At 57.4% G+C, this 23,354-nt stretch overlaps 1 protein-coding gene across 3 annotated transcripts in view; it reads left to right on the top strand.

Moving 5' to 3' along the window:
- The window catches only part of DLGAP3 (DLG associated protein 3), a 40,084-nt gene extending 16,777 nt beyond the window's left edge, over window positions 1-23,307 (top strand). For 2 of the 3 annotated variants that reach the window (XM_025208034.1, XM_025208035.1), the window contains exons 2-11: window positions 3,061-4,117; window positions 9,927-10,132; window positions 11,843-11,957; window positions 13,859-14,093; window positions 14,932-15,272; window positions 15,862-15,947; window positions 18,087-18,511; window positions 19,533-19,624; window positions 20,186-20,329; window positions 22,266-23,307. In XM_025208034.1, coding sequence (XP_025063819.1) covers window positions 3,119-4,117; window positions 9,927-10,132; window positions 11,843-11,957; window positions 13,859-14,093; window positions 14,932-15,272; window positions 15,862-15,947; window positions 18,087-18,511; window positions 19,533-19,624; window positions 20,186-20,329; window positions 22,266-22,484 — 2,862 coding nt within the window. In that variant the 5' untranslated portion in view covers window positions 3,061-3,118 and the 3' untranslated portion in view covers window positions 22,485-23,307. The remainder of the gene's footprint in view (window positions 1-3,060; window positions 4,118-9,926; window positions 10,133-11,842; window positions 11,958-13,858; window positions 14,094-14,931; window positions 15,273-15,861; window positions 15,948-18,086; window positions 18,512-19,532; window positions 19,625-20,185; window positions 20,330-22,265) is intronic. The other variant, XM_014521497.2, reaches the window with a different exon arrangement.
- The last annotated feature ends 47 nt before the right edge of the window (window positions 23,308-23,354 follow it).

The following is a 23,354-nucleotide window of genomic DNA, read 5'->3' as shown; positions in this document are numbered from 1 at the left end:
TCACTGAGGATCCCTGCAATGCCAGGGTCGGGCAGTCTCATGTCCTGCCCATATTCCAGGGAGGTAATTTCTTTTTAAATCCCCTTCTTTCTCCCTAAATCCCCCTTTTTCTATGTAGCTTCCAAAGCACTTAGCACTGATGGAGCCCTTTCAGATTGCCACGCTGACATTAGCCCCTCCTGGGAGGCAGTGAATGCTCCCTAGTTAAAGGCAGGGAAAGTGAGGTGAAGCAGTGGTATGACTTGCCTGGGTCCCCGCAGTCAGCCAGCATTAGGACTGAGGGCCTCTGGGTGGCTAACCTTGCTCTCCATCCTCCAGACTGCACCTCCCTGCAAGCTGCTGTGCACTTCTCTAGTCTGGGGCTGGAACGGGTCTGGGCTCCAGAGACCTGGACTCCATTCTGGCCTGTGGACAAGTCACTTTGTCCCTCTGATTCCCTTCCTGCAGCATAGGGGTGATGACACTGCCCTTCGTCCCCATGTGAACTGCTTTGAGATCTGCTGAGGTGAGTGGCTGGCTCAGAGTAAGGTTTTTGGTTGCAGCCGTGTTGGTCTAAGGACATAGGCAGGCAAGGTTCTTTGGGTAGATGTGGTGTCCTTTATTAGACCAACAGAGTAGTTGGAGAACTCAACTACAGCAGTCTCCCTTGCTTACCTTTGACATGTCCCCTTCCCTCCCTTCTCTACCTTTTGTTCTCCTAATTCCCACCTATTTACATTTTCACTGACCTCCTGTTGCACTTTTAGCGTCTGTCATTCCTTGGGATCTCAGAACAAGAGCAGAGACCCCCTATGCCAGGTGCTTGTGCCCGAAAGCTTGCAAAGAACGTTTTCCCAATTAGTCTAATAAAAGATATCACATCTACCCAAAGACCCTGGTCTGGCTCAGAGTAAAGCATTATTATTGCCATTAATAACAATAAACCCATGTCACGTTCCAGCCCAGAAACAGTGGCTTTTAATTTGAGGAATTCTTTGGGCTCCTTCCAGTTGAGGCAGCGGATAAAAACACCCAGCCTTGCAGCACCTGTCTTCCCAAAGCACTTCATAGGTTATACCTACAGGTACTGTTCTCCCATGCCAAGGACATGTGGCTGGCTACCTCTAGGGTGGAAGGTGGCAGCTGTTGAATGGCTGCAATGTTGCTCATCAGTTTGGGATGGGAAGTGAAGATGGATCTCATACCTGCTTGGAAAAGCAAGGAAGAGGTCAGGTGGTTGATTATAATGACTCCATTTGGCCAGGCCACCGGGCTTCACACTGCTGTTGGGGAAATGACTTGGGATCTTTAGAGACTGCAGAGGGACAAGGCTGGGGCTGCGTGTTTCGGCATCCCCAGCGAGGGGCTGTGTGATGAGAGGCATCCATAGGCACTGGGGCTTCCACAGGGGGGTTGGCGATTTGGGATACACGGTGGACTGTCCTTTCTAGCTGAGGCCCTTTCTGGTTTCAGAGGATGGAGCAGGGTGACACGACTCCCTCTCCTGGCTACCAGCATCCCTCTGGTCTCCTGCCCCAGCACTGACCAGGTCTAACCCTGCTCAGGATGGCAGGAGCAAAAGCATCTCATCTCCAGGCCCTGTCATTTGCTGCTGGAACTCCCTCATTTATGAGAAACTGAGAAATGGTTTTCTCACCTGCAGCCCTTGGGGCTGACAGACCCGCCAAAGGTCAGGAGCAGTGTGAAGAGTAGCTGGTCCGTTGGGATAACACAGGGTTGTCCTACTTCTAAGTGGCTGGGGGCCAAATGCTCCATGGGTTGTTCTAGGGCCACAGTCTGGGGCCAGTCTCCAGCAAGGGCTGGGATCTCTGACTAACACAAGGCCCTGGCGATGCTTAAGCAAAGAGTCAAGAAAGGGCAACGTGAGATAAATGCCAGCACCCCCGTGGCCTGAGGGGGAAGCCTGTTAGAGAGAAGAGCCAGGCTGTTCCCTCCAAACCTACCGTGGGATAAAATGCCCTGGATCCAGTTTAACTTTCTTTGCTCAGTTTCTTTCTTCCTATTATTTCGCTTGGCTTGAATGGAGAACGGCAGGTGCTTTGATAAATGGTAGGAGCCGATCGGCTCCTGAGGGTATGAGGTAGCTGCTATAAATACCTCCGTAACCTCCACCCGAACATTGAAGAAGGGCCATTTGGACGGCTTGATTGAAGTGCTGCAGGGAGGCCGGGGAGGGATTGAGATCTCCTATCACAGCGGAGCCTCTCTCTTCCCTACAGCTCCTTATTGCAGCTCATTAGCAGCCACGTGAGTGGAGCTGGTGGGGGGGAAAAGCATTTCACCAGAACCATTTTCCCTCGGAAAAGGCCGCTCCATTGCCATCGGAAAGGCTTTGTGCAGTTGCCTGCTGGGGACCCGGGGCGGGGAGGGGGGAGAAGGCAGCTGCAAAGTTCTGCCCGTCTTGCAAATTCCAGCTCCAACATTTCGGGACCGTGCAAGCTTCGGGGTTTTCTACTTGCAACGACCATTTGCTCTGATGCTTTCAGCCTAGCAGGGCAGGGTGGTGCTGAGCTCCGTTTGAGAAGCCCAAGTCAAAACCCGAGCAGTTGGGTTATGTTGCAACGAGCCATTTTGATCAGTTCGAACCATGGGTTCTTCCCCTCCCAGCATTGTCCTTTGTAGGAGAGTTTTGGAGTCTTCAGGTTGTTCTGAATGAAACCAAATCCCTTCCTAGCATGGAGTTTCTGTCCTCTACCCAGCTCCACGGGGGAGCAGGACTTGGAGGCTGGGATCTCAGCCTGTTCGGCTAGAGGCGCCGTCTTCGGCACCTGCAATGTTGCAGTCCCTTCAGACTTGATTTGCAAACGCGGCTGAATTTTGAGATGCAGTGTCCAGATCCTCCCTCAAAGCCAGCAGAGCTCTGCTGATTGACTATTATGGGGAACATCTGGACCATACGTTTGGTCCATATAGATACGCAGGTCTGAAAAGGTCCCCTTTGGCTCTCTGTGGTGGCTGGGGGATGAGGCAGAGACTTGGGGGTTTGGAAACGTGGGCCCAAGCCCTGGATGCATGATGAGGGCTCAGGAGGTGATTAATGTGCCTGTCCTGTCTTTACAGGTGACCCGGCAGGGACAACCCTGCAGAATGCGGTGGCTACGCGTAGGGCTCTGACACCATGAAGGGCTACCATGGGGAGCGTAGCCAGTCACAGCACTCCACGGGGCATCCTTGCCACTGCATCCCAGAGGACTGCGAGCAGCCCATGGACTTCATCCGCCACGGTCAGGAAGGCAGGCCGTCATATCTCCTCAGCCCCAGCGAGCCTTGTTCCTTGGACCAGCATTACTGCCCCTCTCGGAGCCCCGAGTGCCCGGGCGGGCCGATGAGCCTAACCGAACCGCTGTCAGCCAGCAGCAGCAGCACCTTCCCTAGGATGCACCACACGCCGCAGCAGTACGACTCGTGTGATGAGTGCATGGCTGCGACCCACCCCTCCAGCAAGATCAACCGCCTCCCCCCGACCCTGCTGGACCAGTTCGAGAAGCAGCTGCCGCTGCACCACGACGGCTTCCATACCCTGCAGTACCAGCGGGCCAGCACCACGGAGCAGCGGAGCGAGAGCCCCAGCCGCATCCGCCACCTGGTCCACTCCGTCCAGAAGCTCTTTGCCAAGTCCCACTCGCTGGAGGCCCCGGCCAAGCGGGAGTACAACGGCACCAAGATGGAGGGCCGAGGGGACGGCTACCACCATCACCACCATCACCAGTCCCGCCACGGCAAGCGGAGCAAGAGCAAGGACCGCAAGCTGGACTCTCGCCACCGCACCAAGATGATGGGCTGGTGGAGCTCCGACGACAACCTGGACAGCGACAGCAGCTACATGGTGTCGGGCCGGCACGCCGTGGACCAGGGCACCCAGTACTGTGTGGACGCACCCGAAAGTGCCTTCAGAGACTTGACCTTGAAGAGTCTCAAGAGCGGGGGGGAGGGCAAGTGCCTGGCCTGTGCCGGGATGTCCATGTCACTGGACGGCCAGACGCTGAAGAGGAGCGCCTGGCACACCATGACGGTCAGCCAGGCCCGGGAGGCGTACCCCAGCTCAGGAGGCAGTCAGGAGAAAACCTTGATGCTGCAGGAGGCCAAGGCCAAAGACAGAGCCTATCAGTACCTCCAGGTAAGGAGCGTTCTTGGGGCAGGAGCCCGGGGTGGCAAGCGGGGCCTTAGAGACAGTGCAAGGGACCTGGTGGCTCTAGATCCAGGGATCACATCTAGCCTGGCTGGAAATCCTCCCATCCCCTGTGGGCGCTGCGAGGGGAAAGGACAGCCTTGCCCAGCACCATGGCTGGCAAGCAGGGGGGGAACAAGGCTGGCTGGTGCAGTGGTCAGGACAGCGTGAGAAAGTGCTGGAGCTGAACCATGTCCCAGCCTTCCCTGGGGGGCTTTGGTGCCCTCGCAGAGCCCAGCCGAGGGCTCCTGTTCATGCCATGGAGGTAAAAGAAAGACAACTGGGGTCATCTCTTCTGCTTGGGCCTTTCTCCTGGATTGTGTGGTGGAGGGGAACTTATTCCTGACCTGGCACAACCTCAGGGCCACCCCCCACCTTCTCTTGCCAGTTCTTGGAGGGGAATCCTCCATCCGAGGGTGTTCAAGGCATTTCTAATGGCTTTGGGGGAATAGGCAAGGACTGCCGCGTGGTGATGAGTATGAGGGTGCTGCAGAGTGGGGCCACATGTGGGCTTTTGCCCTTTGTCATCTCAGGGTGCCCGCAAACCCTGCAGGCCCTCATAGCATCTAGCCTGGGTCACTATAGGCTGCTAGGTCCATTTTACAGACTGGGAAACTGAGGCACAGAGTGGGAAAGTGATTCATCCACAGTTCAGACAGAGAGACTTGCCAAAAATAGAACTGCCCAGAAGCTGGGCCGGTCTAGGCCACTGGCAGGTGACTGAAGCAGGCCCATGCTGGCTCGGCTCCCTGGCACCCTCAGGGTCAGATGTCTCAAGGCATCGTACATGCCATTTCCACTCCCTGCAAGCACTGTCTGCCTGGGAGCCCCCTGCTCTGAGGCCCTTGCTTCCCAGCCTGCTACACCGTTATCTGCTGCTTTGGGTTGTGCCCCAGGCAAACTCCAAAGCCCTTAGCAGCCTCAGCTGGAGCCGGTGTCCCGGATCCCGGCTCTCCCACCCACTGCCCCTGCAGCCTTATCATCTGCCGTTTTCTCTGAAGGCAGGTGGCAGTGCCCGGAGAGCAGCAGAAGGCTGGGAGGAAGGGATGCCTCTTTGTGGGGTAGGCACCCCACAAAGGTTAGGGCTGGGTTGCAGCCTCCATCATCTCTCCTCCTCTCTGCCTGGGTGAGGTCTCACCGTGTCTCTGCAGGGCTCTGATCTTATGATTGGAGCCTCTGGGCACTTCCTTAGTACTGTATGTGTCCCACTTGCTGTCCTCAACTCAAATGAGAAGGATACTGCTCGGTGCTATGATATCTTAATAATCAACAGCATCCTTCCCCATTCGAGCTGAGAACGGGAAGTGAAACGCCTATGCCAGTAGAGCCACCATGGATGACTGGGGAGGGGGAGAAGATGGGGAGCCTCTAGTGCCATGGGGCTAGGAGGCAGAGAGGCTGGGATCAGGGCCGTGCTATAATGGACAGGCAGACCAGGGCAGGGACATGCTGTTGTGTTCAGTGGTGGTACAGAAGCTCAAGCCTACCAGCCCCTCCTGCCAAGAGCTCCCCGGGGGGATGCACTGCGTGGGCAGCTGGCTGGCTGGCCAGCTCCGGCTGCTTTTAATGAGCACTCGTCTTTCAAAGGAAAGTGCTCCTCTTTCTACTGCAGCCTCACACGGCCCGTCTGTGCCGTCACACATGTGGGAAAGGCCCTGAGCCGCGCTGCCCTGACTCTGGGTTTTGGAGCCCTCTTTTGGAACATCTGGCAACACCAGCCCAAGCTTTTCCTGGAGGAGCGGCTTGGAGAGAAGGGAGCCACTGATGCTGAGTCCACTTCTGCATCTCCAGAAACACTTGGCACTCCCCTCCCCACCCAGCAAGGCCCCATCCCTGCATTAACTGGAAGACCGAGGCTTGCACCAAGGGCATGTATTGCTTTTGGGAGCAGGGTGGGCTCCAGGATGACGGCTCCTTGGGAGCTTGGGGTGGTGGGGAGGATTGCAGAGGTGCCCTGAGCTGTAGGGCAAGCCCAGCTGCCAGTTGCTCTTCTCCAGAAATGGGAGCAGAGGAGGCCACAGCTGTCTTTCCCTTTTGCTTTACTCTCCCCCGCCTCCCCACAATGCATGGCGGCTGGTGCCTTGATGTGTGCGATGAGAGAAATGTCAGTGCTATAATAGCCTCGTCCTCCAAAGGCACAAAGCGCGAGGCTTTTATTAAAGGCAGAGAGGATTGTGTTCGTGGCGGCGGGGGGCTTCCAGAGGCCGGAGTCCCCAGCGCCGCACAGCCCGGCTCCCGCTCACTCCTAATAACGGCCGAATAAACAATGAGGGGCCTTGGCTTTCGGAGGCAGATGGAGGCCTGATCAGTGGGGTCCCAGCTCTAATGAGGAGCTAACAGAGCAGTGGAGGCAGAAGGGAGAGAGGCAGCTTGTGCAAAAGCATCCTCCGTTCATTGCAGAAGGACTCAGGCTGAGCTCTCCAATTCCTCGGAGCAGCCAGCCCTGCAGTGAGTTGCATGTAGCTGTGAGCTCGTTGCAGGAAGGAGCGATGTCCCCAAGCAGGGCAAGGGCTCTAGGAGCCTGGCTACTGCCTTCATCACACCCCTGTCCTCTCCCTGAGGAGCCTGCAGACAGAGCGCTCCTCTCCGGGCATAGACAGCAGCAGCTCAAGGCTCCTCCTGCTTCAGGTGTCACAGCTTCCAAGCTGAGGCCTGATTCTGCTGTTTGTCTGGTGTAAATCAAGGAGGTGTTGTGTCAGGGTGACAGCAGGATGGAGCCCCAAGGACCCTGGCTTCATTGAGTCCTTGGTGACATCAAGCCCAGGAGCTGGACAGGGACCCCCACCCCAAGCTCACTCTGCAGGACACGTGGGTCTGTGTCCTCTCTGCTGCACCCCTCTGCTTGGACCAGCCTAATGTCATGGGAACTGGCGTGCCGCTGAGCAGAATCCAGCTGTGCATTGCTTTATTCAGCTCTGGCATCTGTATGTACAGTGCCTAGCACTACAGCCCCCGAGCTCAGAGGGACTGCTCCCGTGCTCTTGCTGGCTCCGGCCAGCTCTCTTTATCCCTCACCTTTGTGAGCAACCGACTTGTGGGCAGGTTTCAGCACCTCTCTGAGACTGCAGCCTCTGTCCCACGGGCACCAGGGAATGTGCTGAGGCTGCTGCCAGGCCGTGGCCACTCCCTGCAGGTTAGCAGGGCCCTGAAACTCTGCCCCGCTCCTTCACCAGCTTCTTTTCCAGGCAGGCACCGCAGATGGTGGCATGGCCAGCTCAGCTACTGCAGCTGCGTCCAGTCTCGCGGCTACCTCCAGCCTCCGGTTCCTGCTGCAGCCTGTCAGGATTCCTCCCCCGGTGCCTGCCTTGCTCTTTAACATGCACCTCACAGGCCCTTGCAGAGCTCCCCAGCTCCTGAAGTGCAAATGATAAGGCCTGCTTTCCCCCCTGCAATAAAGATCTTTCCTTCTGCCTGCAGCCGAGCCAGGCTCCATCCACATCCATCTGTGCTTACCCACCTCTACGAAACTGAGCCCAGGGGTCCGGAGGCCAAGGGGGAACCACCCTTGGATGTTGTGTTTCAGCCCTGGGATAACGGAGCCCCTGCACCCTGCTTGCCTGTCACTGCTGGGCCAGCTCCCAGGGAAGACCTGTCACTGCTCCATGAGCTGTGATTGAGGACTAGACCCTGAGTGTGCAAGCTCGGGACCCTCGGCCTGCCCCCTAGCACTTCACTGCGCCATGCTGCTATTTGTTTCATACCCCCTTAGAGCAAATTGGAAAATTGTGAATAGCCTGTCTGTCTAATGAGCTCATCACCGGGCTCCTGTCCCCTGCATGGTCACGGCCGGGAGCTGCCCGTGCCAGCCGGCTGGGGCAGCCCCTTCCAGGCTGCACCACTAAGCAGGACCAGGAACAGAGTGGGAGAAGGGCAGCGTGCGAGTGGGAGAGAGCTGGTGTGTGCATGTGCGTGTGCATGCATGCATTGGAGGGAGGGTCCACATGCGCATACATGCATGGGATTGCGTGTGTGAGTCCACACGTGTGTTTGAAGGAGAGATTGTGTGCCCATGCATGCATGTGTGTGTGCATGTGGGTGGGTCCACGTATGTGTGCGAGGGAGAAAGATTGTGTGTGCGTGTGCGCACGTGTGTGACGGAGAGATTGCATGTGCATGTCCACGGGTGTGTGAGAAGGAAAGCGACGGGGGGGTGTGTGTGCGCGCGCCTGAGTGAGTGATGAATGCGTGAAGCTGTGTAAGAATGAACACCAGAGTCTGCCAGTGTGAGGTGGCACGTGTGTGTGTGTGTGTGCATGTGACATTTCTTGGGCTGGGTCTGGCTGGCTGCTTTGGCTGCCCCGCTGGCAGGAGGGGCCAGTCAGGAGGCAGCGGCACTCCTGTGGGGGGGTCCCCATGGGGTCCCCTTGCCCCTTTGAGCAGATACCTTGAGACAGACCTTGCTGCCAGCTGTGTTGGTGCAAATCTGGAGTGACAACACCACTAGATTTACACTGGAGAACCCAAGAGCTGCCTGAGCCCTCATGACACTTGCCCCGTCTGCTGTGCAGGGGCCTTGACCAAGGGAGAGGCTGTCTGATCCATGGGCTGGGGTGGGCTGCCTCCTGCTCTCTCATGCTGGAAATCTGGAGTGACTTCATTTGCCTTCATTGCAATCCCTCCGGTTTCATGCCCTCAGGAGAGAGCAAAAAAGCACTTCTAGGATGTAGTGGGGCACAACCCTCCTCCCCCATCCTTTTCTCCCGCTGGGCAGGCAGAGGGGCCGTGGTCACCCAGAAGCTGCTGCATCAAAGCAGCACCCGCACACCGCAGGGTGCAAGGTATTTAGCAACCTCAGAGCCCCATCTCTGCTCCGGCTCCTGGGGCTATGGGTGGGCTTGACCGGGACTGCGAGGAGAGGGATGTGCCTGTGCAGTACATGTGAGGTTTCCCTTTCTAATGACAGACTAATGAGCTCCTCTCTTCCCTGGGGGAAGGAGACAGTGAATGAATAGTCTCTACGACAGCACTCATCTTGCTCAGGCAGGCTGTGCTTGGGATGGAGCCTGGGCCTGAAGTCTGTACCAGGCGCCGTCCCAGAGCTCCCCCATGGCAATAGCTGCCCCATTAGAGTTCCTCTAGAGCCGAGAGGGAAGCTCCATCTGACGGATGCTCAGGAGAAGGGGCAGGGTATCAGGGGCTGAGGTGCAGTGTCTCAAAGGGTTGGCTTGGTCCAGAGGTTTAGATGCTTCTCCCAGCTCCTCCTGCCCAAAGTAGGGGATTGTCTAGGTCTGACAGAGAGGATGAGGAAGGGATGGTTTTTTCCCATGGCTGACAGTTCCCTCACCCCTAGAGCAACACTCCCAGCAGCTGATAGGTAGGGGTATGTGCAGCCCGTGGGGAACAGATGGGACCTGCCTGAAATGGCATGGAGGGGATGCTCCTTGAGACAGCTGGGCACAGACAGAGCCTCCTGTTCCTTTGGGCTGTCTAGGTTCTAGGTCCCAATCTTTTTGGCCTATGACCCCATGATAGGGCTTGTGACCCTTCACCACCATGGGTGACCCCTCTTCTGGTCCAAACTCGAGTCGGATAATGGGATGCTTGTAGGGCTTGTGACCCTACTTGTTAGGACTGACCCCATTTGGGGGCATGCCCCTTAGTTTGGGAGCTGCTGTTCAAGGCAGCACTCACCTAGGTTCTCCCCCATGTACTACCCTGGATAATGCAGTCCTGGCGTGAACGGCTGAGTCTGCTACACCCCACATCTGCGCTGGCAGCCCAGGCTCCTGACAGGCCTCTCTCTTGGTTCTCCCTCCAGGTGCCGCAGGATGAGTGGGGCGGGTACCCGACGCCGGGGAAGGACGGCGAGATCCCCTGCCGACGCATGCGCAGCGGCAGCTACATTAAGGCCATGGGGGACGACGACAGCGGTGACTCGGATGCCAGTGCCAAGGTGTCTCCCAAGGCAGCGTCCCGGCGGGATAGTTACCGCCGTTCCTCCAGCGCCGACCAGGCCAGGACCAAGTAAGGGAGGGCGTTGTGGGCTTCGGCCTCTCTGGACCTCTTTGGATCAGGGGCTTGCTGCAGGGTTGGGAAGCAGAGGGATTTAGGCAGGGTGTTGAGATGGGAGGGGTAAGTGCTCTGAGGTTGCTTGGCTTTGGCAGGCTTGAAATGGAGCCAAGGAGCAGGGGCTGAAATGCACTGTTCCTTTTCCAAGTGGTAGCCCTCAGCAGAGGGCTTTGCAAAGCCTGCCCCAGGGATGGCTGCACCTCCTTAGTTCATGTATAGAACTGCAGGTGTCAAGGGAGGACATCGCCCGCTGCCCCCTTCTTGCACTGGGCTGGCTTAGACGGGCTCGGACGTGGAACCGGACAGGTGCCAGCTTTCCAAAATCCTTGGTTTGTGCATCCATTCCTAGCAGCTGACAAAGTAGGTCATCACCTGGGAAAGCTCATGCCTCTCTGAACCAGCTAGTCTCCAAGGTGCCACCCTGCCCTGCCTTCCGCCTGGCTTCAGGCTAACGCAGTTAACTACCTGTGTGCTCCTGTGACTGTTATTTATTACGTGCAACACGGTGGTGACCCCGATGCTCCCTTGTGATGCACATACACGTCGCAGGAGAAAGCCGCCGGCATGGAGGGCTTGCAGCCTCTGTTTATTTTTACAGGCAATTAAAACCGTTCATTTCCCTTCCCCAGGCGAGTAGGCTTAATGTTGGGGATGATGTTGGAAGGCTGCTAGAAACACACTGTGAAAATGACCGGCGGGTTTCAGAGGTCCCACTGCTCAGAGCTGCTTGCTCACAACACCTGGGCGTTTGCATGCTGATCTGCACACGCGGCCGTGGTAAAGGTGCATGCGCGCGGGGGCAGCTGACATGGAGGCTGCTTGTGCAACGATGGCGGCACATTTGGAATTGGGGAACATGTCCTGCAGTCGGGGATCCATGCAGGGAGTCATTTGCAGAGCTGCACCCTGGGAGCCCAGTGTGCGAGCAGTCTGTGCGTGCAGATCTGAGACACTGGGATGGTGGGCGAAACCCCCAAGTTGAAAGAAACGGGTTGGGGCTGAAGGGATGTTTGCATCTTAGAGTCTTTGAGGGGGAGGTCTTGTCTACTTTGGGATTTTTGCATGCCCACCCCTAGAGAAAGCCCAGCATAGCCTGGCACAGAGCGGGTTGCTTTGGTGCAGTTTATCCCCACTATGGGAATGGGACTGGGAAAAGGGACTGGTGGATGGGATTTCATGGGTTTGGCATGGCCAGTGTGCTCTCCAGTGCTGGAAGCACAGATAAGAGCATGCCTGTGGGTTAATCTGTTGCTCCTCTCTCCCAGTGTCCCTGGCACGCTGTCTGCCAACCCCATGCTACTGCCCTGCATCCCTACCTGCCATTGGCCACTTGCAATGCTTTCCAGACCCAGCCAGCTGTGCATCTCACACGTGTTCCCTGCCAAGCCAGGCAGGGGAGGGGTTAGGCCACTGCTTGCTGAGCAACTTGGGGCTCAGCCTGGCCAGGATGGCTCTGTGCCTGCCCAGCAGGCATGAGGACTCTCCTCCTTGCTCCACAGTTCCCCGGGGCAGTGCATGCATGGTGGGAAGGGTGGAGCAGGCTGCCAGGACCCGCTGGCTGCAGCGGCTGCAGGCAGAAGCCCCGTGGCTGGTGTGCTTCCAGGTGCTCTGCTGGAATGTGTTGCTTCTGGTGCGACCCCTTTTGTTCCCACTGTGTCTCATTAGGTTTGCAAGTAGGCACTATTCTGATTCATATATCTGTAACTGTCCCAGCTGCTGCACGCCGCCCAGAGTGCACCCTCGGGGACAGGGCTACGGACGCTCCTTCACCACCGGCCAGGTAAGGCAGCAGGGCTCTTTGCTGCCCTTGGCTCCAAGCTGCCTGGCATCCTTAGCTGCCGAAGATCCTGGGTTCATATGGTGGGAGGAGGGTGGGGGAAGGTGCTCAGCACCCACTGTCATGGCTGGGTTTACCTAAGACCCCAGCTCAGCTCCCCTGCAGGCACCTCCGTGAGGGGCTGGAGTCGAGGGGAGATTGGCACATGGGTGCTGAGAATGCCAGGGAGGCTGGAGGGGAGATGGAGATGAAGTTGTGACCAGCCCACAGACTGGCAGGTGGGTTAAAAGATCAGGCCTCTGCTGCTTGGGTCCCTGGGGCTCAGATGCTAAGGACAGGGGTGCAGCACTTCCTAAGGCCGTGAGAGGTGGGGGCAGAAGCTCAGGGCTGGGACCTGGTGGCTGATGCTCCTGGGGTTGCCTCAGCTGGGATCAGCCAGCTCAGCGTAGGGGCAAAGCCCGGGAGAATGACAGCAGTGATCAGAACATGGGGGAAAGGGTTGGGTTCAGCATGGCCCTGAGAGAGCACCTGGGATGTCCTGACCTGTGCAGCACAGACACCTGCCCTGTCCCGCCCTCTCCTTCATTGCACAGGTGACAGCACAGGCCTGCAGCCTCTCCTTGCTGCCCTGCAAGCATGATGGGGCTTAGCTCCCTCCCCCTCACCTTGCTCCTCACCTGTGCCCTTGCCCTTGTCCTGCAGGGCCTTTGCTGGAAGCACCTCCCCATCAGTATTCCCTCGCCTGCTTTGCAGAGCAGTGCCTGTGCCTTGCAGAGACCTGACCCCCACAGCCCTGCCTGGACCGGCCTTAACCCTGATGCTTCTAGCTCAGGCCATGTGGGGCTGTGCTGTGTTGTTTTTGGATGCTCTGTGGGCAGCAGAGGCCTCCTCCACTCAGCAAGTGATTCCTACCCCCTTGTCTGCCTTGAGGACCGGTGCCCAGCTGATGCCTCCATAGGATGGGTACAGCATGGACAGTGGCCCAGCAAGCTCCTACCGTATTCTTCTTTCACTGCCCCTCAAGTCTCGGGCCCTCCAGGAGAGGAGGGGGACTCCAGTATGCCTGGCCTATTCAATCTCTGGCTCCTCTGCCAAGCCGAGCCCCACACTTTTCCACATATTCTCATGCCCCCGAAGAGGCAGCTGCAGTGAATAGCAGGGGAGGTTGTGGCAGGGACTGGTACCCTGATAATAGGACTGGGTGGCTTTTTTGTCTGGCTCCTTGGCTCAAATCCATCCTGGTGGTTGCAAGCGGCTTGGCTTTGCAGCAATATCTGTGCCTCATGTTGGATGGGTCTGGTCCAGCTCCTAGTGGACAGACTTCCACACCCCAAAAGCATGTGGTTGGCCATCTCAGTTGGCTAGGGGACCTCGGGGCACAGTTTGGAGCTCTTCTCTGAGCCCTCCATGCCGGGCTGTCCTGAGAAATGGTGGCAGAGGCAGGCTGGGGGATCTTGATTGTGCTAGCATCCCTCTGGCCTAATTTTTAGGACAGCTCCTCTCACCAACATGGCATCCACTGGAAAGCATCCCTGGCACAGCTGAAGTTTCCAAGACCCACACCTCACCCACCCAGGGAGGCAGCTGAGTGCTGCCAGGGACCCTGAGAGTTGCTGTCCCTTAGCTGTGGTGTTGGCTAGGGAGCTCAGGGGGGCTGCCCTGTCCCTTTGCTAAACTCAAGGGGCCGTTTCTCCTGGGAGAGATGGTACCTCTTGGCAGAACCAAAGGGCCAGGGATAAGACTGGGCTGGGGGTAGGGACATCCACCTCCCTCAGCCATTTCCATTCCTCCTCCATGGCCCAGTTTGGCTCATTCGATGTGGGGTGGAAGGACGGAGCTGGGAGCTGGTCCCTGTCAGAGCTGCCCTGTCTCCTCCGTTCTCACCGCCCGACCTCTCCCACCAGATCAATGATGAGCTGAACCACCAGTTCGAGGCCGTCTGCGAGTCTGTCTTTGGTGAGGTGGAGTCGCAGGCTGTGGAGGCTCTGGACCTGCCCGGCTGTTTCCGCATGCGGAGCCACAGCTACCTGCGGGCCATCCAGGCCGGCTGCTCCCAGGATGATGACTGCCTTTCGCTCTTCTCCATGTCGGCCCCCTCCGGGCCTGCCATCACCAGCAGCATCCTGAAGCCCAGCACCTGTGAGTACCGGCCTGCCGCCCCAGGGCTCTGCTCTTGGGTGCTTTTTGCTCCGTTGCATGGGTCTGAGGGACGCGGGTGTTGGTTTCACTGCCAGGACCTAGAGATCCTACACACCCATCTCCTTTCCCACAGAGGGACCCTGTTTCCCACTTCCCTGCCAAACAGCTGTCTACCAAAGTCCCATGCTATCACCTTTTTATATGACTTCTGGACTTTCTGAGGACTTGGCCAACCCCTTTGTAGTACATCACTTGGAAAGACTAGAAAGTCTGGACAGGCACTGACCTGTGCCCCTGCCACTTTGTCCATCTCTCCTCTTTTTATTTTAGTAGTCTCCCTTCCTGTCCTCCTTGAGCCTACCTGTTTTTCCTTCTTCTGTCTCTCTCCCGTCCCCATTTTTTTGCTCTCCTGTGTTTTCTCGTGCTGGCTGCCATGGCAATGGTGTGGCCAGCACAAGAGTGCATTGATCTTCCCTCCCATTTGAAGATAAAGCAGTCCTTGGGGATTGTGGGAATGAACTGGCCAAAGAGCCCGTGTGAAAGCAAACCGGCCCAGCGTGACCTTCAACACACGCTCACAATTAGCCTACTGGTATTTGCGGGCACTGACTTGCACACGGGCCGAGGGCAAGTGGGCATGGGGGACAGGTCCTCAATGGGTGTAACCGAGCTTAGCTGTGCTCACGGGGTCTGGACAGTGGGCCTAGTGCCTTTGCTGGAGCCCCACAGGGCAGATGGAGGAAGAGGTGGGTTTTCTTGGCGGCATTCGTGCGCGGTCGGAAATGAGAATGTCTCTCTTTTTTTCATGCAACTTTATCATGCGCCTCTCCCACAACAGCCTTCAGTTACAGAAAAGCTCCACCTCCCATCCCTCCAGGAAACAAAGCCACACCTATCATCTCCGTCACGGCACAGAGCAGCACTGAGTCCACCCATGAGACCTACCTGCCCACCGAGGTCGCCCGGAGCCCCTCGTGGTCCAAAGAGGCTGCGGCTCGCTGCAATTCCATGGAGAGCTTGGAGAGCTCCAAGGTGACGGCCATCTCCTTAGACCTGCCTTCCGTCCAGCCCAGGGCTTCCCCCAAGCCCTCCACACTCATTATCAAGGCCATCCCTGGCCGGGAAGAACTAAGGAGCTTGGCACGGCAGCGGAAATGGCGCCCATCCATTGGGGTTCAGGTAGGTGTTGCTCTGTCTCAGCTCTTTGGAGAGCCCAAGGATCAGTCTGAGCCTAAGCCTACTTGGAGTCAAGCAATCGCCCATGTCTCAGAGCATCCAGCACATTTCGGGGTCTCCGGTGCCCTAGGTCTGTGTGAGGGCCCCAGGGCAGGGCAGCTGTCTGTCTCCCAGCCCCTAACCCTCAGCAGATTTGGGTCTGCTCTACCTACATCTCACCATCATGTTTGCCAGGAGCTGTTGCAAAGGGCATCGTGGCTGGCTGGGCAGGGGCTGCAAGCTCTGGCTGGGACAGATGTGTGAAAAGGCCTTTTCAACAGAACAGGCAGTGGTGGCATAAACTCCCTCCATGCAGTGCCCTGCTCCTAAACCTCTCCCTGGACCAACAGGGCCCAGTACAGTTCAGTTCTCCACAGCCTCCCAGCTCCTGGAGTGATCTGGCCCTTGCTGTCTTTAGGTCTTTTTTTTCCGTGGCTTTTCCAGCATGGCACTGCTGTGTTGGTGGAGGGAAATTCAGACGCACGAGTCTAATGTGCCCGAGGCTTCGCACAGATCCTTTCCCGACAAGCTTTCCCTCTGATCCCCACTGCAGGTGGAGACCATATCTGACTCTGACACAGAGAGCCGGAGCCAAAGGGAATTCCACTCCATTGGAGTGCAGGTGGAAGAAGACAAAAGGTACCACTGGTTAAACGCAGCTTTTATCCTCCCTTCCCTGCAGGAGATGGGGCTGAGCAAATCTGCCGCACGGGCGCAATTGTTTTCACACAATGCCTCCTCCAGACTAAATATTCATAGTGTGCCTCTTCTCCCGAGCATCCCAAGAGCTTGCAATGCACAGTGCGTGCTAGCTTCCCGCATCAACGGCCAAGTACAGCTGTCTCTCTGCTGGCTCATAAAGTGACAGGCAATGCAGGCAGCAGCTTGGCAAGTCCCTCCATCCCCTCCCGGTCCACTGGCATGCATGTTGGGTTCAAACTGATGGCGTCAGAAAGGCAAGCAGGTAATTCAGGAACAGCCCAGGGCTTGTCAGCTGCCCATCAGCATGAGGATTGTTTTGGAGGCTGAGCGTAGTGCTGGGGATGCTTGTCCACTGTGAACTGGGTTGAGACCGCCCCAACTCATCTCACACCGGTCACCAAATGGCTCCCTGTGCATCAAACTACATTAGCTATGTCCTGTAACAACATGCCCCTGCGAAACATATGATAACCTGCAGGCTAAGCTGGTACCGAGGGGTTCACAGCCGTCTGACTTAACTTTTGCAATCGCAGTGGGTACCTCCCCACTGGACTGTGCTGCCTTACCCTCACCATGTCCTGATCCGGACTTGGATTTGGGTTCTGCAGATTTGGTTCTTCCCTAACTCCAGGGTTTTGAATCACTTGGTGATAGAGGCCTACAGCCAGGGGTTCGGTCCTGTCTAGACCATTGCTGCCAGGCTGGAGGTTGAGCGAGGCTGTCCAGGCTGCAGGGTTTCATGATGAGATGGGCCAAACCTTGGCAGCTCAGTCTAAGAGCCCAAGAGGTTGCAGAGACTCCAGTTGCATGGAGGAAAGAATTGAATTTTTGGTTCAGAGGCTGAAAAAACTCAGTTTGGATCAAACCAGTATGGTTTTCTTTTTTCTCACTGAAGCAACGGCATTTTGTCTGGGGCAAACAAGGCCTGCTTGGGCCGGGCCTGGAACTCAGATGTGCTGCCTCCTAGCTCAGCACCCAAACCATCCCTCCCTCTCTTATCCCCCAGCTCGGTGAATGGGTATATGCTTTCCATACCATGGAGCAGCCTCCACAGGTGGGAGTTAAATCCCCTGTCTCAGACCTTGCAGCCAAATGGTTGGGGCACTTTTGTGGGACATGTTAGTTCACATGCCTTCAGAGACGGAGGGATTTGAGCCTCTGTCTCCTGCAGGTGACTGCCACTGAGGGCCACGATTCACCTAGGCCGTTTGGATTGAAGACCCTTGCGGGACCTGCTCAGCTTTGCCCCGAGCCCCTTGTTTCACAGGGAGAGACCCTACGGAGGGAGGTGGCTTTGGGTGCTCGCCAGCCTTGCCCCCACCCCGATGCCTCCTGGGTCCCTCCTCCTTGCCATGGCCCCGCCGTTGAGAGGCATCCGAGGTGAACTTTGCAAATGTTCCTTCTCATGGCTTAACAAGGGGGCTGAGCGCACGTCCCTCTCCCCAGTTCTTCAGCATCCGTCCATTGCTGGTTTCCATAGAAACGGGCTAGCGAGCGCAAGCCGGAGAGAAGGCATTTAAATGAGGGAACATGAGGAAGCGGCTGTTAGCGAGCAGTCCCCACGGACGGCGCAGGAGCTAAACAGCTTGTGAGCCTCCGAGCTCAGCTTCCCTCTGCTCCCCGACATGCTGTAAAAGGAGCCAACATGGCCCCTCGCGCTGCGTCCAGGAGGGGAGGGGAGGGGAGCCCTGTCCGAACACGGTGGGCAGGTCTAATGGCAAAGGGGCAGCTTCTGGCCAGGGCCAGGCAGTGCATGGGGTCAGTGGCGGGTGAGACTCGGGGCCACCAGCATCCTTTCCCCAGAGCCTCAACCTTAACTCAGTGCAAATGCAGCGTCTCGCAAGGGAAGCACCGCTGTTGGGCTGAAGCTGATGGTTTGCCCAGGCCAGCAGCCCTACCTCCCACTGCACACCCAGTTTTATGATGCCCCTCAGTCCATGGCTCCCCAGCCATGCCGGCCCTCCATGCTCTGCCAATGCCCTTCAGGATGCTGAATGCACCTTTCCCAGCGCTGTTGCACCCACCCCTGGGGAACAGGAGCCTGTCTCCATCACCCCTTCTCCTCCCCGTCCGCAGGCGGGCTCGGTTCAAGCGCTCCAACAGTGTGACGGCCGGTGTGCAGGCGGACCTGGAGCTGGAAGGCTTTGCTGGCCTCGCCGTGGCCACGGAGGACAAAGCGTTGCAGTTCGGACGGCCCTTCCAGCGGCACTCATCGGAGCCTGAGTCCACCCGGCAGTACGCGGTGTACAAGACGGTGCACACTCAGGGCCAGTGGGCCTACCGCGAGGACTACCAGATGCAGTACGACACTGTGGAGGTGCCCCGGCGGGACTCCTGGATCGACAGGGGCTCCCGCAGCCTCCCCGACTCCGGCAGAGCTTCCCCCTGCCACCGGGACGGAGAGTGGTTCATTAAGCTGCTGCAGGCAGAGGTGGAGAAGATGGAGGGCTGGTGCCAGCAGATGGAGCGGGAAGCTGAGGACTACGACCTACCAGAGGAGAGTGAGTCCAGGCGAGATGGGGAGGGGGTGGGCAGTATCCAAGGATTTCCCCCAGGCTATGGGGCCAGTCTTGGCTGGGTTGGCATCACCCAGCTGGGGCTGTCCTGGAAGCACCAGCAAAGCTATGCCACTGGATGCACCTGGTATGTTCCCCATGGGAGCTGAGCCCACAGCCCATGTGTGCTTAGTGTCAGCCAGCTCACAGAGGGATCAGGGGGTTGGGCTCTGGCCCTGCCACGGATGATGGGGTGGAGAAGGGCATGCAGTTGGCTTCATTAGTCTCCTTCTTGCCTCCTTGCTGTCTGCTGCCAGGTCCAAGCCGTGGCACTTGGCAATGGCACCCAAGGAATCCTGGCTGCCTGATGCCCAGCCATCCTCTGCAGAGGACAAAGTCCTGATGCTGGCTGGCAGCTCACAGGAGATACAGGGCAGGAACCCCCTCTGCACAGGCCTGAGGGCTGGCTGGTGTGAGTGGGTGCGCCTCCCTGGGAGACAAAGGAGGTTGCCTTGGAGCTGAGACAGCTCCTTTGAGGCCTGTCTGGCCATTGTAGGGTCATCCCTTGAAGCCAGTTCTCCAAGGGCTTTATGTGATCTGGATTCCAATGGAATCCACAGATCACAGCTGACCTGGATCAGCTGTCACCACCTCCACTGGGAGAGCAAGGGTTGTCTTCTAAGGCTCTGGGGCTTGTTAAGAGCCAACAGACCCTTGCCGAGGTGGAAGATGGGGTTTTCCTGTCTGTGCATCCCCATACACACACAGTCCTCATGTTCTTTCTCTCTCTCTCCTCGTAGCATGTTGAGCAGTAATGAACAGTGGTCTATAACTCTGAGGGTCTTCCAGGGAGGGCAAGCTTAGCTGTTTGGGAGGTTGGGGTTGGTCTGAGCTGCTCCCCTCCAGCACACCCAGATAGCTCAGAGGGTGGAGCTGATGGCTGGTCAATAATGCCTCAGCTCTTCCAGTCTAGAGCCTACTCCCACACAAAAGCCCTAACTTGAGCTCTCTCTGGGTGTCCTGCCAGTTCTGGAGAAGATCCGGAGTGCGGTGGGCAGTGCCCAGCTCCTGATGTCCCAGAAGGTGCAGCAGTTCTACCGACTTTGCCAGCAGAACATGGTGAGTGCATCTTCCCCCTCGCCCACCTAGCAGATGGCAGGGCTTGGCGGGGCAGCGGAGCTCCAAGGGGCACGAGCAACACAGCAGCTGGAGGTGGGCATACCTCACCTGGCTTTATTTACAGCTGGTCCCATTTGAAGGCACGCTCCATCACAAGTCTCCTCCCTTAAGATGGGGAAAACCAGGCTAGGAATCCCACGAGTCTAGGAAATGAACAGTTCTTTCTGGTGGTGATTTGGGCATGGCTGGAAATAAACGGGATGCCCCATTTTAATTAAGAAGCAATAGCAATTTCCAAATGCTTCCCCATGCTGTTGACTGCTTTGGACTCTAGAGTAAAGACCCAGCCTGGTTTGCTTGAAGCATTTTATGTCAGCCACAGGGAGCCAAAGGGGCACGTTTTAATGCAGTCGGTAAAGGTCAGACAGCCCAGCACTCCTGCTTAGCAGCTTGCCTTGGGCAGCAAAGTGATGGAAAGTCTGAGAGCCTTTTGTGTCCTCTGGGATGCGTGGAAATAATCTGCCTGTCTAGTGATGCATCCCCTTTCTCCCCTTCCGCAAGGACCCTAACGCGTTCCCTGTGCCCACCTTCCAAGACCTGGCTGGATTCTGGGACCTCCTGCAGCTCTCCATTGAGGACGTCAGCATGAAGTTTGCAGAACTTCTGCAGCTCAAGGCCAACGGGTGGAAGATCATTGAGCCCAAGGTAGGGAGACAGGGCTGTAAGTACCTGTTGGCTGGGGTTGGCAGGGTGCAGCTGGGGGTCCAGGGCTGTTCTTCTTTCACATTGCCATGTATGGAGGACACAGAGGACTGGTGGAGGCTGGTTCCTTCCTCTCTTGGCAGAAGGCTGGAAGGTTTGATGGGAGAGAAGAGGGAACTGAATCTGCCCTGTTGGGTTTAGAGGGCCTGCTCACCTTTGCCTCCAGTCTCCAATGTGCGTTGGACCCAGCAAACATAGCAGCAGGGAACGAGGTTCAGCTCCCATCCCCAACAGAAGTGGGTCTGGCTGGAACCCGTGTGGAGCTGAGGGGAACCATGTGGTCCTAGGACATCTCAGCTCTTTCCATATTCAGGCGAGTGAGCTCTGACCATTGCAGATCCAGCGCAGTGGTGTGTGGGTGTAAACTCTGCAGGGGCTTTGCAGAGGTCTCTGCTGCCCTACAGGGAGAAGGGGCCAGGCTGTGATGAGCCTTGGATGTGGCTGTACATCTCAATAGAGATCAAACTCCTCCCTCCTTCCACCTCCCAATACATTTGTTTTGGAGGGGGGTTGGGTGCTGGGATCTGGTGTGGCTATCCAGGCTTAGGGCAGAGCCAGATGGTGAGTGAGAGACCCTGCCTGCCTGTCCCGAGCCCTGCCCGCAGCTGGAGCTGGCGCAGCCCCAGAGGAGCTGTTCTGCAAAGTGCCTCCCCCTTGGCAGCCTGAGACAGAGCGCTGCAGTGCTCAGCTGGAAGCTGCTCTTATGCACGTCCCGCCCTAGAGCGCATCTCTTGCATTTCATGAGCACGAAAGGGGAGACCGTGGGCGCGTGGAGAGATTTGTGATCGTGGCTGCCGGCTGCTCTCTCCCTGCACGCGTCCGCTCCGGAGCTGCGACCGCTGAGCTATGCTGGGCACAACCAAGGGGCATTGTTGTGAATGCTTAAGGAACAAAGAACCTGAAGGAAGAGGCCTCTTCTCTCCTCTGTGTTTTAAGTGGCTCTGCAGAGTGTCTTCTGCTTGCTGTTATCTCCAAAGGGGCAGACACACACCTGCAGAGATGCTTGCCCTGTGTGCAGGCCACGGCGAGCAAATCCACTTACCTCAACCCCTCATGGCCCTGCCACCCTCCAGGCTGATGCATGCCCCAGGGGAATACTCTCAAGGTCGAGCTTCATTGCCATCCCTGTCTTGGGCGGACAATACAGCCCTTGTGCTTTGCGCAAGAGCAGAGCATCTCAGTCGTGGTTCGGCAGGTGCCGGGCTAGACCCCAGCTACTTTCAACCCTGTGGGAGTGATCAGTGATGGGTGTGAGCTGGCACAGGACCTGCCCCATGATCTCTCTATAGACTCTTCTGCAGTGTGTGAGCTCACACCTGTGTGTGCAGATATGCACACACCTGTCTGGGTGCCACCAGCCTTGGGAGGTGTGTGTATGCCCAATGTCCAGATGTGCAAATGTGCCTCTATGTCTAGCTGAGCTCACCTGCATATGCAGAGGCATGTACATATGATGTGTGCAGGCTAAGGTGTACACCCCTGAGTACAGATGTGCAAGCATCCACATTTAGCTGAGCTCACCCATGCATATAGAGGCACGCTTATACAAATGTGCGCACACAGATGTGTGCACATGTGTGCAGTCATAGAATCATAGAAAATGAGGGTTGGAAGGGCCCTCAGGAGGTCATTGAGTCCAACCCCCTGCTCAAAGCAGGACCATCCCCAACTAGATCACGTGGTCTTCTGCACATGGACATGAATGCACACAAGAGCACATGCAAATAGGTGAGCACACCCAGCAAAGCATGCACACACCCTCGCCCAGCTTCCCCATGCAGTCTCAGCCACTCTTCCTTGGTCTAGATGGCCCGCCTCAGCAGCAGGCACCTCCTGCTGTCGCCCTGAATGTTTCTAACCACTCTCTTTGTCTGTGCAGGAGGAGAAGAAGGTCCCTCCCCCCATACCAAAGAAGCCCCCGCGCTCCAAGGTGCACCCGGTGAAGGAGCGCTCCCTGGACTCCGTGGACCGGCAGAGGCAGGTAGCCAGGAAGAGGCTCCTGGCAGCCAAACGAGCCGCCTCCTTCCGCCAGAACTCGGCCACGGAGAGCGCAGACAGTATCGAGATCTACATCCCGGAGGCCCAGACCAGGCTGTGAAGGGAGCCCTGGCTTTTCTACCTGGACTGTACAGAGAGAGTCCATAGCTCACTGTGATCGCCAGGGCCCGGGCCGTGGGGAGTCCCCTCACCCCGCTCGGGGCAGCTCCCGGCCCACTCACAGCTTCTCTAGTCTCTGTCTTATACGATTCATGGATCCGACGGCGAATGAACACACCCCTGGTTCTGTCCCGTTCCCTCCACCTGCCCGCATGCCTCTCCCAGCCTCCCCCCCCAGGGCAGGCCTTTCCTTCCTCCCTTGCCCCCTGAAACCTCCTCTGCCTTCCTTGTGGCCTCTTCGGAGCTCTTCCTCCTCTCACTTCCCTTCTGTCCTCTCTCCAGCCCGTTCCCTTCTGTCCATCCTCTCTCGGGAGGCCAGTCGCCTCCTTTCAGAGCTTACCTTCCTCCTTCCACCCCACTCCCCACCTGTGCCCCCCACCCCCTTCCTCACAGCCCCTTCTTGTCCCACTTTTTTCATTGAAGGAAAAGAAGGGCCTCCCCATCCCCAAGATGGGGCAGCTGTGGGCAGGTGCCGCCAGCATCCTCTTCCCCACAGCCTCAACCTTAACTCAGTGCAAATGCAGCGTCTCGCAAGGGAAGCGCCGCTGTGCTCCACGCCACACCGGAGCCTGTGCCAAAGCCACCCTTCCCTGCGGGCCAGCGGGCCAGCTTCTCAGGCTGGCGGGAGGCGCCAGGACGTGGCGAGCACAAGGGGCAGCCCCGGTTTGTTCCCACCCCTGCCTCTCGCTTGGACACCTCGGGGAGGGCTCGTTGCCCCATATACATATATAAATATAATCCAAGGAATAAAACAAAGCAGACACACAACCGCCGCTGTGTTCCTGCTGGTGAGACTGGAATCAGATCAGCA

This window comes from Alligator sinensis, unplaced genomic scaffold (genome assembly GCF_000455745.1).
Source record: "Alligator sinensis unplaced genomic scaffold, ASM45574v1 scaffold547_1, whole genome shotgun sequence".
Classification (NCBI taxonomy): domain Eukaryota; kingdom Metazoa; phylum Chordata; order Crocodylia; family Alligatoridae; genus Alligator; species Alligator sinensis.
Note: the sequence above shows the minus strand (reverse complement) of the source record. Positions and strands in the feature narration are given on the sequence as shown.